Source organism: Hesperophylax consimilis, chromosome 8 (genome assembly GCF_061612785.1).
Source record: "Hesperophylax consimilis isolate HC1 chromosome 8, BYU_Hcon_1.0, whole genome shotgun sequence".
Lineage (NCBI taxonomy): Eukaryota > Metazoa > Arthropoda > Insecta > Trichoptera > Limnephilidae > Hesperophylax > Hesperophylax consimilis.
The window spans coordinates 13,235,860-13,249,813 of record NC_142843.1 but is presented as its reverse complement, the minus strand read 5'-3'; the positions used below and the strand labels follow the sequence as shown (position 1 = coordinate 13,249,813).

Genomic DNA, 13,954 nt, shown 5'->3' with positions numbered 1-13,954 from the left:
TTGTGTGCGTTCATAAGCGATTTCAGAGGTGTCAAAATCTACGTTCAAATCACCTATATTGAATAATATTTTAATAGGCGGCAATAGTATATAAACAAGTGTGAAGATTTATCAAGGCAAATAAATTGTATAAATATTTTTACGGAAGTAAACATTACCAATATATTCCTAGTTAGATTTTTGCTTTGTTCAGAAAGTTTTTGGTTAAATAATTGACAACAATAAATATTTTTTCTACATGTATGAGTATACCTAGGATAAACTAACATCAATATACATTTCAATACTCCCGTGTTAACACTATAGATACCGGACAATAAATTAGAATATAATATATTTAAAGAAGAAAAAAATATCAAAGATATGAGATACTCATATTTCGGAAGTAAAAGATATACATTATTGTGCTTATCAGAAGAAGATGTTAAGTATTTAAATAAAGTTTTGGTTAGAAGCATTGATTTTTTAGAATAATAATACATATAAACATACCTAATCATAGTCTATGCGACTTTGCGCGATATGCATCATCTTTTTAAAGTAAGTGCAGTTTGTGTTGTTTGCTTTATGATTAGTGTTAAGGGTCATCTTAAAAGTATTGTTTTGGTAAATACAGTTGCTACATGTTTCTTCCGAGTTTTTGTTTGGGCATTCCTTCCATTCGTGATCCTTAGCACAATGTAAGCAGGTCGCGCTTTTGTCTTTGCTCAAACATTTCAGTGCAGTGTGTCCAAATTTCAAGCAGTGGTAGCACTGCGTCAGGGGGTTTGCATCTTCCACTCGTACTCTGCTGAATCCTATATTGATTTTTTCCTTTTCAATGAGGTAGGACCTCAGTGCTCCGCTGGTTTCTAGTATATAGTTCGTGAGTCCATTTTGTACTTTAGGTTTAAACATTTTTATTAGTTTTACAGTGTTTTTTGTATCATTTTCCATTATATCTTTGATACCTTCATTTTGGGTTTTTAAAGCCTCGATTATATCTTCTTCTGTGAGATCTGCCTGTAGATTTGTTATGAAAATTTTTGGGTTTTTCTTTTTTAGTTCTTCCGCAACCATATTTTTTTTGAGCGTTTTGTTAATTTCATCCGTCAATTTTTCTGCGTGGACTTTAGTAGGGCAAGATATTATCAGTTTATTTTGGGCGGCTTTACGAACTCCATTTACTGCAATGCCTAAATTTGCTATTTTTATTTTTTTGACAATTTGTTCTTTTATTGCGTCTGATGTCATATTTGAATTTTCACTTTTAATAATCAATGAATATTTCGATTCCGGGATTTCTTTTAGTCGACTTGCATAGGTTTTTTTTCCATATAACTTGAATTTTCAATTTTTTTTTCTAATTTTTCTATAAGTTTGGTTTGCAGAGAAACAATCTCGTTTTGAAATGAAGTTTTTTCGTGCATCCATTTTTCTTCTAGAAGTTTGATGTTTGTTTCCAGATTAGTTTTGGCCTTGGAGTCCTGTTTGGTAGAAATATTTGAGATTTCTAGTTTAATATGTTCAATTATTTGTAGCACATCCATAATGGGTTAGGTTTAGTGACCGCAGTCACCTCACTCGCGGCAAAATACTAGTAACGGTGTAACAATACTCTAATATTGTAAAGACGAAAGTATTTACGTATACGTCCACACACCGCCGCTGTGGCGAGTGTAATGAAAATGCGAGTGTAATGTAATGATTAATCTGTATTATATCACAATTTACTAATTTAATAATATATAGTATATAGCAGCTATATTTTAATGTGAGAAAAACCATTTAAAATAACCTTAAAAGTAATACTTCGTAACATTGATGGCGTCAGTGGTCGAGGGGTAAAGCTCTCGATTAGCAATCTGGAGGTAGCGTGTTCAAATCCCCGCGTGCGCAATAAATTTCATTAGATTAATTTGAATTATTTCACAATTTACTTTAAGATACTCTCAGTATCGCCCCGGTGTAAGACCACCATTCAGAATTGAAATGTTGCTTAACCGTGTTTGGTGACCAGATCTGAATAGCCAGGTACTCCCACACCTTCCTCTGCCTATCTCCTTCCCCTCCCCAGTTCCCAACACCTTCAGCCTCACAACGTACACCCCCAATCGGAGATACCATAGTCTCATTGGCTCTAGACGGTAGCAGTTAGTACTCTTGTGAGGCATTCACATTAGTTGGTGGGGAAGAATATAAGGAAGGGGAAGGTGGGAAAATACCTGGCTATTCAGCAATTGTAAACATACAAACTAAGTTTATTTTAACTATGTTTGATTGTTGAACTAATTGTTTGCTGGGGTATCTTAAAAAGAAAAGCTATGACTGCTTTGAAAATATTTATTGCGAAGAACGGAATTTTTTCATCGTTTTAAAATTAAGTTTGATGTCCGACAGTTGAGTTCTTGCGCGCCGATTACTCGTGCTACGGGTATCGAATGGATAAGCGCCCGTCGGTTGCCTGGTTTCTGCAACAAGCTCCTAACCCTTAGGAACAACTGCTTTAGTGTAGTTTCTTAGTTTTTTCGTTTCTTATTTTCGTAGTTTCACCAATTTCTCGCTTGTGACACTAGTTTCCGGACACCGTGTATGTGTATTATTATTGTGACACCTACAGTTTGTTAATAAACTGTGGAAATTTAATAAAGCGGGTCTAACTCTATTTTAATAACCTTGACAATACCGAGCAACACTGACTTTGTTACATTATTACCTTGACAATTATGAGCAACACTAACTTTGTTACATTATTACCTTGACAATACCGAGCAACACTGACTTTGTTACATTATTACCTTGCCAATTATGAGCAACACTAACTTTGTTACATTATTACTCTGACGATACCGAGCAACACTGACTGTGTTACATTATTATCTTGACAATACTGAGCAATACTGACTTTGTTACATTATTACCTTGACTATACCGAGTAACACTGACTTTGTTACATTATTACCTTGACAATACTGCGCAACACTGAAGTTACATTATTACCCTGACGATACCGAGCAACACTGACTGTGTTACATTATTACCTTGACAATACCGAGCAACACTGACTTTGTTACATTATGTAGTAGATGCATGCGTAATTCAGAATCGAGACATTGCTTGATTTGTCTTTAGCCGTGTTTGATGACCAAATCTGAAAACCCGGGTACTTCCCAACCCTGCTCTTACCCATCTCCTTCACTTTCCCACACCTTTCCGCCTGGGAACATACCTAACTTTATTGGAGTTGCCGTAGTCCTACTGATTCCGGACTGTTGGGAGCAGTTGGGACTGTTATGCGATATTCAGATAAATAAAAACATTATTTAAAATGTGAATTTGAAAATGGAAGTAAGAGTAGAGATGCGAAGTTCCCGGCTGTTCAGGTATTATAGTCACTAAATCCAGAAAGGGCTATTATTTCTAACGACTTAATAACATGTGTGATCAAGCAAATCGAGAAAATTAAGAAACCATTTGTCGATAAGACTTGCCGCTCTTTATAAAAATTCGGCTAATAAAATTGCTTCATAATCGGTTTTGTGTTGAATAATTTAATAAGTATTATTTTTAATACACCTTTTGAGTTGAATAATGTCCCTTTGCGGTGAATAAATTTAAATTAAGATTAAAGAATAGCCATTTGAATTATTAAAGTTGACGGCGAACGCTTTTTTTCCATAATCACTAAACACAATAAAAAAATATGACAAGATCTATCTTGTCAATGATTTCTTGAGATTTTAGGTAAGATGTTGACAACACAGGATGTCCGGAGATAAAGTGCGCTAACTTCGGGGAGATGATTCTATATGATAGATAGTATAAGTAAAAAAGAAGAAAAAAAATTGAGTTAAAGTTTTGAGGTAGTTTTTAAGGTTAAAAAGTTGAAATTTTTGTATGGGAAAATAAATATTCGTCAGTAAAAAAATATTTTTAAGGGAAAATAAATAGTGGAATTTCGTAAAAAACTTTTCCTGAAGTTAGCGCACTTTACCCCCGGACGCGTATTTCCCTTTGTTCAACACGGGTTTGGAAAGAAAATTAGCGTAAGAAACCCGTGCGTGTTTCAAGGCAGTATTGTCTCCCATTAAAACAAAACCTCATATCTAGGAGGAAATACGCCCCCCGGATTTCCTGCATAATATATTATGTTAAATTAATATCAGTGTATGTAATATTATAATACTATAAGATATTCAAAATATAAATGTTTGTAGATATGTTTTTTTTTGTGTCTTATAATAATAATATTGACAATATCAGAAAAGGATTCTTGGAATTCCAAGCCAGATTTATTAAATTTATTACAATATTTATGGTAATAAATTTAAGTTTCAGCCTCAATTACTTACAAAAATAAGATTTGCGTAATTTTGTTACATCAATGCCATCTAGAGCGTTTTCTACGCACTAAAATGATTTGGGTTGGTAATCATTTTTAAATCTTCAAAAGAACTCTACATGAAGCTTCGCTTTGTTGCAAATAGATGGCGCTATAATTTCGACACTTTCCTAAATGATCCCTCAGAGTAACAAAGTTTTATCTGACACTGTAATGTTATGCGATAATATGCTTCAATGAGAAGACTTAAAAGTTTATTATCGCACAGCATTTTCTAAGGGGTCGAAGTGACAGTTTCCTGTAGTCGCTTTGCTTGTCGTCTTCTGTCTTCTATCGTCTATGGTTATTTTCATTTTGTGATTTTGCGTTGTTGGACTGTCAAACGAGCGAAAATACCTTTAAAATTCAGTTTATTTTGATAATCGACTAAGGTAATAAACTTATAATCTCTTATTATCGCAATCCCTTTCAACCTACGAATATTAGTATGAATTTATTTTTTCATTTATCGTGCTTGTGGTAACTAATGTCAAATTCACATAAAATATTTACAATGCTTTATCAAGCAAACAACTGCTAATATTTATAAGATTCTGTTGAAATTAATATCGTATTGCCAGCATTTATAAACTGAATCCTTGTTGATCTCCAATTATCTGTTTAATTATGTTAATTAGTTTTTATTTTTTCCCCTTATAGGTCAGCAATGGCAGGTTCTGCATTGCGTCGCCTCATGGCGGAATACAAACAACTGACCCTGAATCCTCCAGAAGGCATCCTCGCCGGTCCAACAAACGAAGAGAACTTCTTTGAATGGGAGGCGTTGATTACCGGACCTGAAGACACCTGCTTTGAAGGAGGAGTGTTTCCGGCAAAACTCGTTTTACCTCCAGATTATCCTCTAAGCCCTCCCAAGATGCAGTTCCTCTGTGAAATGTTCCACCCAAACATTTACTCTGATGGGAGAGTTTGTATATCCATTCTTCACGCACCAGGAGATGACCCAATGGGCTATGAAAGCAGTGAAGAGAGATGGTCTCCTGTACAGAGTATAGAAAAAATCCTTCTGTCAGTTGTGAGTATGCTTGCTGAACCAAATGATGAAAGCAGTGCCAATGTGGATGCAGCTAAGATGTGGAGAGAAGACCGGGAACAGTTCAATAGAAGAGCCCAGAATACTGTGAGGAAAACATTGGGGTTGCCGTTGGAATAAAATTCAAGTTACTCGTTCTTTTATTTTCGGCCACTTTTGGTTCGACCATTCCAAGGTGATACTATTTCAAATAACTATTAGATCTATATGTTAGTTTTTCTAATGGTGAAATGATAATATAATGTTTATTTTTTATTTTTGGAATAACTTAATGATATAACCTCGAATTGTAATATTTTAATCATTGAAAACAATGTTAGTGAAAACACTCAGGACTGGTTGTTTCGGAGAATTTGAACAATTCATCAAATTTCAACGTTCATTTACGGGTTCTGTAAAAGTCCTATTCGAAGTCTGTTATTATATCTTTATAGGCTAGTTGCTTGACAGAACTGAAATAAAAACAGAACTTAAAGATATCTTTCACAGAACTTGGAAATTAACTTTGAAATTTGAAGAATTGTTCAAGTTCTCCGAAACAACCCGTCCTTAGATGTAACTGAATCTGTTATGTTTCAAATTTTTGTATGAGAGTCACTGATAGTGTCTTCAATGATGAAAATACTATTAGATATGATTTGAGGTTTTCACGGCCAAAAGAAATAAAGTGATTTATTTTTGGATGCTGCAGCGTTGCGCTACCTCCTTTTTTAGCCAACGTTTCAGACAGCATTACAGTGGCCATCTTCATGGACATACTATTAGTTTTCTGTGTCTTACTTTGAATGTTATATCTAGATATAGATTGCGCTTGCAGGACCAAGACCGGCTATGTGAGTTTTGCCAAATTTTACAGGAGAAGCAAAAAAAACTTACCAGTTTTTTATTCAAATGTGTCAACAAACAAACAACGTCTGAATGAGTATTGTACAATAACAGTTAAACTAATGCACATAGCTGAGATGGGGCAAGATTGCTTGATTTTTGAAGTAAATTTTTGTTTAAAAAAATGTTTTGGTGAAATCTGGCATGTAGACATTTTTGAAAGCGAAACAACGGTACATTAAATAGATAACATACCAGAAATACTGTCACCGTATAGATTTGAATGGAAACCAACGTCACCACTGACTTAGTACCTTTTGGTTCTATACCAGCACCCACTCTGTATTGCTAACCCTTGCAAATGAAAATTTCATAATAATATTTTTTATTTTACTATAATATGATGTTGAAATACTAATTTGAAATCTAAGCAAAGAAGGTCACACGTTTGGATCGTGAAACACGTCCATATTCCATTTCTTATGTTCTTTATTCTATGATAATATACCATTGAAGTTTTAGGCAATGCTTGTAGTATTCTTACCTGATGTGTTGAACAGTACGGAAGGAACGAAGCAACTGCAAGCGACGTTTCGCGGCATTTGCTGTTGCTTCGTTCCTTGGTCAGAAATTCATTACACAGCGTTAAATCTTTTTTTTTACCTATGACTGCATCATTTGTTATAGATATTCATGTAGTATATTCCTAACAAATTGATATTCTAGTTTTGCACATTCATAAATTGTAAATATTGTACAATTTATCACATAACCGTGAAAGTTTTCTACTGTAAAGTATCAGATTTGTGTATAGTAGATACTTTGTAAAGACTAGTGTTGAAATAAGTAGTTTTTTGCTGATATTTTGGTTTTATTTCTAAACAGTACCTTGCCGTTAATGTGATGCTGGATAAGAATTTTTAGTAGGATCAAGAATCGTAAGACATTTTTGAGTTAATTACATAAAGTCGCCATACTAGAAAGGAAAAACTAGATGTGTAAAATTTAAATATTACAATGTATTGGGTTATTCGGTTCAGCATCAAATATACCGCCAGACATACTGGTTGAGTGTATTAATATTGTTCTAGAACTAATTTAGACTTGATTCCATCTTCTATTCGTACACAGAATGGGGCCTTATGTGAATACATAATATTATGTTCTCTGCCTTCAATTTCTCAATATTACACATTTTAAGTAAGGCATGTTAACCCATTGTGTGCGGACGTCACATCAGTTGGGTTGCGAGCGAACGTGCACCGTACGTAGATGTCACAACAGCTGTCTTGCAAACAGATAACAATGAAAAAGGGACGCGTACAGGGGCACCTAGCTTCGAAATGTCACGCGTTAAATGACGCACTTGATATTAAAATTTTCTAATATCACTTGATAGTACAATATACTACATCTTATATTGATTGACCGTTGAACGCTATCCAATCATAATAATACCTTTATTAGACTAAATTTACATAGTGAAATAAATATTAATTTAATTATGGTAAGCTACAATGTGACTCGTCACTTTTTGTGCTTTGCAATAAGATTCATTGCTGTTGTAATCTGATCCAGATTATCATTGCTGTCGTGAATGTGACCCATCTGCGGCTATCTGCGGATTTTGCGTATGCGATCCATCTGCGACTATCTGCGGATTTTGCATATGTGATCCATCTGCGGAATTTGCATATGTGATCCATCTGCAGATATCTGCGGATTTTACATATATGATCCTTCTGCGGATATCTGCAGATTTTGCATATGTGATCCATCTGCGGATTTTGCATATGTGATCCATCTGCGGCTGTCTGCGGATTTTGCATATGTGATCTATCTGTGGATTTTGCATACGTGATCTATAAAGTTTCACTAAACCACATACACTATATCAATTGTTTTCAGTTTGTATAAGAATATAATATTGCAGTTTCAGAAATGATTCCATGGTACCGTTATCTTTATCCGAAATTCATGATTTATGTGCCCTATAAAATATATTTTTACCATAGATCAAATACATAATTCGATTTGTTGTTAGTAATTACAATTACAACTACATTATACTATCATTAATTTCTTGTTGTTATTTGGTATTGTTAAATTAAATTATTCAATCTTTTATGTGTCTGCATTATTTCTGCGATAAATCCTTCCACGTATTCAATTTTATTTCTATGAGGAGACCGATGTGGAATTTATAATACTAATTATGAAAAAGACAATTAACACACTTTGATCGGGTTATTTTTTCGCCGGCTGACCGCTGAAAACGGGCGAAAATAAAGGTCCCGCGCGAATTTGTTTAATTTGTTTTAAATCGCTATATCTTCGTAAATAATGGAAATATTTCAATAAAATTTTCTACATACTAACTCAGCATACCCAAGCTATATAATTTGTAGCTGAAAACCAAGTATTATTTCTAATGCAACATAATAAATCGAAAACAAAGTCATTGTTGAGTCATTAGTGTTCAATTTTTTAAGTATAAACTAGGTTTCAATTTTATAAAATTACAAATCATTATATTTCCACCAAGCCCAAATCATTATAAAAACAAAAACAATTGCCACTTCTCAAGTATCGTCAGAGTAACACATTATTACTCATTGAAATACCACGTGTGCAATTGCCTCTCGCACGATACAGCGGACCAAAACCATCGGAACGTGCTAATAATATTGGTTATTTTTTCAAATGAAATTTAAAATAATCACTTAGCGTAGAATGCTTCTCGTATTGCTCACATAATATTGTTTATTTTTTTCACCATACACTATTAGGTTTAAGTTTTTAATCACCTTTATATAATCAGTTACAGTTTACGTCTAAAAATTGTTCATCTAATATTTCCTTGTTCTTCCTCCATATCACTTTCTTCAGAATCACTGAACTGTAATGGCATCACTGACATTCTTTTCCTACAAGGAATTTCTTCACTTCCACTAGATTCTTCTCTTTCACTATGGAATTCAGGCAAATAATTACTAGAACAGGCAGATAAATTATCTGCGACGATTTCGTTATCACTTTCGTAATTTTCAGAATCCATTTTGAAAGGTTTGAAAAAGCAAATATAAATATTATCTCCTCGGAACACAACCGTAGGACAATTTGCTTTTTAAAAACTGGCACGCACTTATAAATATTTATTATGGTCCGCCTAACTGTGTTTGCCGATACCTGCTGTTTTTAAATGCTCGACACTCTCCTCTCGCTCGCACCTAGAAGTTGAGTGGGTGCGGAACAGAGATAGAAAGATTTGTTTCGGGTTTCATGGTCATAAAAACCCTGGTTCCAGGAATTGAATTATTAGAATAACAGAATATGTTATCTAAATTACTTATTTCGTTGATCTTCAAACGCAATACCTATCAAGTGTCAGGTGTTCATTAATAATGGCCATTTTAGTTGAAATATCGATGTACACAAAAGACTCCAAGATAAATTCAAAAAAAAGACTTGCATTGCAATTTGATAATTATGTACACATAGTTGGGACCTTTATAAAGAGATTGGTATATAATGTTCATATAAAAACATCAGATAATTTCTTCTTTTCTGCCATTGAAATGAGGCGGGCGCAGAAGGTAGAACTACCCTTCCCAACGTTAAGCATCAATCGACCGAACGGGTAGAACTACTCTTCCCGATTAAAGTGTGTTAAAAGAATTTTCTGTTAATTGTTATAATATAGGTAGGTTCCTACTCTATCACTTGTCTGAATAATTATTCTGCATACAAAGCAGTTCTAATTTTGAAAATGACCCTTAAATTCAAAGCAAATTTGAGATAATTTCACATTTCAAGCATCGACAGCTGAAATTAGTAAGTTTGATGCTTTCGCACAAGAGTTTCAAATGCCTAGATTCAGTGAAAGCGTGGAAAGTTGTGAGGCTGGAGGTAGCGGGGAGGGAAAGGTGAGAATGGTAACAGGATGGTTGGGAAGTCCTGGCTTAATATGTAAACTTATTATGTATAATAAGTTTAAATTATAAATAATAATTATATTTTCATTAAACATGAAATTCTTTCTTATAATTTGAAAAAACATTATGCACAATTAATTGTTGCGCACATGGGTTAAAAATCTTCAATGCATGCGAGTTGTAACTGTTTTTTCTGTTACATGCACCGTTAATAAGAAAGAGGCTATCAATGGTACATCCCTTTAATGTTGAAACTTGCTCAGATCAAGTCTGATCAAATCATATCTTGGACTCAGTAACTGTATAACATATTACATTTTCCATAGTTTTATTTGGTTCTATAGAAATCCACGATTCGTAAGATCTGGGGGTTAGTGTGTCAGTGAGGGACGGACATATGATTCCATCACTCTCACTGCGATGCGAGGCGTTGGATCGAGAGAGTTCAGCTGGAGAAGTTAAAGGATCTCCCTCGGGAAGGCACATTCGCCGCAGAGGCCAGGACACACCTCACCCCATGAACCCAGGCACCCCGGCTAAGTCACCAATAGCAGAGGTGTAGGTTATCCAATAAATGGTTCCTGGGACTGCGGTACTCGTCCCAAATAGTATGCGTATTTGGCAAATGCGGGCAAAGTCCTCTCAATCATTGGTTTTATAATATAACTAGTTTTCTTTGAGGTTTGTATTGCAAAGTAGGGAACAATGAATACAGTGTCAAGCGTTACCACTGGACTATGACGGCCGGCATAGTCCAGTGGTAACGCATTGGACTGCCATTCCGAAGGTCGCGGGTTCGAACCCGGCGTGCGCAAATAAATTTTATTTGATTAAGTTGTGTTATTTTACAATTAATTAATTAAAATATTATATAGTATATTTGCGGCACGTTCCAGAGTGGAAGATACTACCAGTATCGCCCTGGTGTAAGACCACCATTCAGAATTGAAACGTTGCTCCAAATGGCTTTAGCCGTGTTTAGAGACTAGATCTGAATAGCCAGGTACTTCCCCACCTTCCTCTTTCCCTTCCCCACTTACCTTCAGCATCACAACATCCCCCAATTGGGGATGCCATAGTCTCACTGGCTCCAGACGGGAGCAGTTGGGACTCTTGTGAGGTATTCACTATAAAAATAAAGTATTTTTTGTTATAGTCGTTTCAATGATCCATAGCAAATTATTGAAATACTGTTTCAAGCTGTATATAATTGTGTACTCCTAAAATCTCTACGCAGAAGAAGCGATGCAAACTTCACAAAGTCAATCAAGAATGTTTACTTTTTCAGACAAACATCTCTGCGATATAGCCGGTGAAATTGTGCTGTCTTGGAATCAGGTGAATTGGTACCTACGTAATCATTTACAAACTTCACGAAGAAAATTGAGAATGTTTTCTTTTTCAGACAAACAACTCTGTTTTATAGCCGTTGAAATTGTGCTGTGTTCAAGTCAGGTGGATTGGTACCCACTAACAAGTTGTTGAATTATTTGTTGATTATAACCGTTACATAAACAGTTATATTTTGGTGAATAATAAATAAAATGACAGGTTTTATTTTATTGTTTTCCATAAAAAGATGTTTATTTATCAGATGTATAAAAAAAGGACACTTCATGTGATATCCTATGTATTTTATTATTTATTTTTACTAAAAGATATATATTTATTTATAATATGTAATAACTCGTTTACATGGCGTCTTGCCTTCCACTGGCTAACAGTTAACTGACTGGCATATATGTGAAAAATTGACATATTGTGTATTACTAAGTATTAAGTTTCATTAATGATTGAATCACAATTTGTGCATTTATGTATAATATCTTAATACAGATCTAGAATGTATAAAATTTACGAAAATGCAAAATGGTTTGTGAATTTAGATAATTTCAAATTCTTCTCTACTTATTTGATATATTTGTAATAATTTGAATACAAAAGTGACCAATGTTTTACTGTATGTATATTTATGTAGTTTCTTTAATATAATATAAATACTACAAGATCTAACTAGAATTATTTTACTTATAGTAAAACTAGATTCTTACAACTATTCATTAAATATTGTTCTCGGTTTGGTCGCACAACCCGGGTTATTGATTTCAAATGTTTGATGACTTTAAAAACCTTTATTTTGAATCGTCCAAATGTTCAAGAAGCAGAAATCAAGAATAATTTTTTTTAATGATTTAAATATTGAAATTCAGAATTATTTATAGAAACACGATAAAAACAATAATTATATGTGCAAATTTTTTTGTGAGGATTTCTGCGAATCGAACAATTCGGACTTATTTGGTTGTACGACCGTCAAGTTGCTTACAATATGTTTAAAATAAAAAATTGGCAAATTCACATAACATGCGTCTGAATAAACTAAAATAGAAAATTATAAAATTTTGTATATTTAATATTACAATTAAAATTAAAAGTAATGACTCTCAGTCAAAGAGAATAACCTTTTTGATCAGCATTTCGAGACACACGCAGCGGTGGAGTGTCCTGACATGCTATCAATACTGTCGACTATGTCCCAAAGGGTACATTGGTGTTTCATACGTCATGTCGTGTCATAGGAGTGTTCCACTCACATAGTGAAGCCACAACAAGTGTAGTACAACTGTGATATTTCTCATCAACTCAGAGTCTGGCAGTACATCACTAAATCAAAACTAATGTGCAGCTTTGTTTGGTGCAAACATAAGGATGTAGTTACGAGTAGAATGCATCCACATACACACACACACACACACACGCTCACACTCACACACACACTAGGACATCCTAGACTCGGGTTCATTGTCCATTCCTTCCCCCATCCTAATCCTCGGGAGAGGACTTTGTATCAGTTCTTGTATACTTCTTATGGACAGTCACTCATATCTAGATTATAATTTAGGTAAATTAATGGATAAAAACAATTTATAAAAAGGACTAAGGAGCACAATTGACCTGGTCGTTATAGACAAGAACTATCGGCGATATACACGAAGCGGTAAGCCAAGTAAGTAAGGAAAAGTCTCCGATTCTACACGTCTAGTTGATATAAAAACAAAGTCTCCTTGCTTCCCTCCACTTAAAATTACAATACATAAAAAAACTGAATTTTTCAATGTTTGGCACCCATGTATCAAAGAAATAAAATAAACACTAATGCAAACTGCAGTTGGCAGTTCTGGGTTGAGTTATGAACTGACTGTTCCTTTTGAGCAATAGTTCCATTGTAAAGCAATTTATCGCAAATTAAAATAAATGCCAACACAACCCATTTTTTTCTTTAAAGCACAAATTTATATATCATCTGAAAAATAAATTGTTTTCGTTCCTATATACATATGTATAGATTAAAGTTAAGATGTGAAATGAACAAATGCTGGAAGAAACGAATTGGCTGTGGTTCCGTTCACAGCATTTGTTTATTGCACACGGTTCTTGTTTCTCGCTGAATTTATTCAAAATCAGACTAAAATTGTGCTCTCGTTCTGATGTCTGGCTGTTTCTTCATCGCACCTTCCAACACTTTAACAAAACACTACAATTATTCTTCTTTAATTTCGTATCTTTTTTCTCCTTTTCACATCATTATTATAACATTGTCATTTTTTTGTCTTTTACACACACTCAAGATCACAGTTGGGCTGTGGGCTGATCGGATTTCTCCATATCAGCTCACCTTCTCCTCGATGTGGCGGCCACTGCGATCATTTGTCTCAACATGGGCTCCGGCGTACACACCTTGGGGTCGCATTTCATCTGACCATCGCTTCCGCATCTGAA

The 13,954-nt window shown here is 34.4% G+C and overlaps 2 protein-coding genes across 2 annotated transcripts in view; one reads left to right on the top strand and one right to left on the bottom strand.

Moving 5' to 3' along the window:
* Positions 1-4,617: 4,617 nt before the first annotated feature.
* Ubc7 (ubiquitin conjugating enzyme 7) lies at positions 4,618-8,364 on the top strand. The gene is made up of 2 exons (XM_089634893.1): positions 4,618-4,752; positions 5,021-8,364. Exon 2 carries the CDS (start codon positions 5,028-5,030, stop codon positions 5,532-5,534), a length of 507 nt encoding a protein of 168 aa, XP_089491019.1. The 5' UTR covers positions 4,618-4,752; positions 5,021-5,027; the 3' UTR covers positions 5,535-8,364.
* Positions 8,365-11,105: 2,741 nt separating this feature from the next.
* tnc (tenectin) overlaps positions 11,106-13,954 on the bottom strand; it is a 110,521-nt gene continuing 107,672 nt past the window's right edge. The window contains exon 7 of the mRNA XM_089634892.1: positions 11,106-13,949. Coding sequence (XP_089491018.1) covers positions 13,847-13,949 — 103 coding nt within the window. The 3' untranslated portion in view covers positions 11,106-13,846. The remainder of the gene's footprint in view (positions 13,950-13,954) is intronic.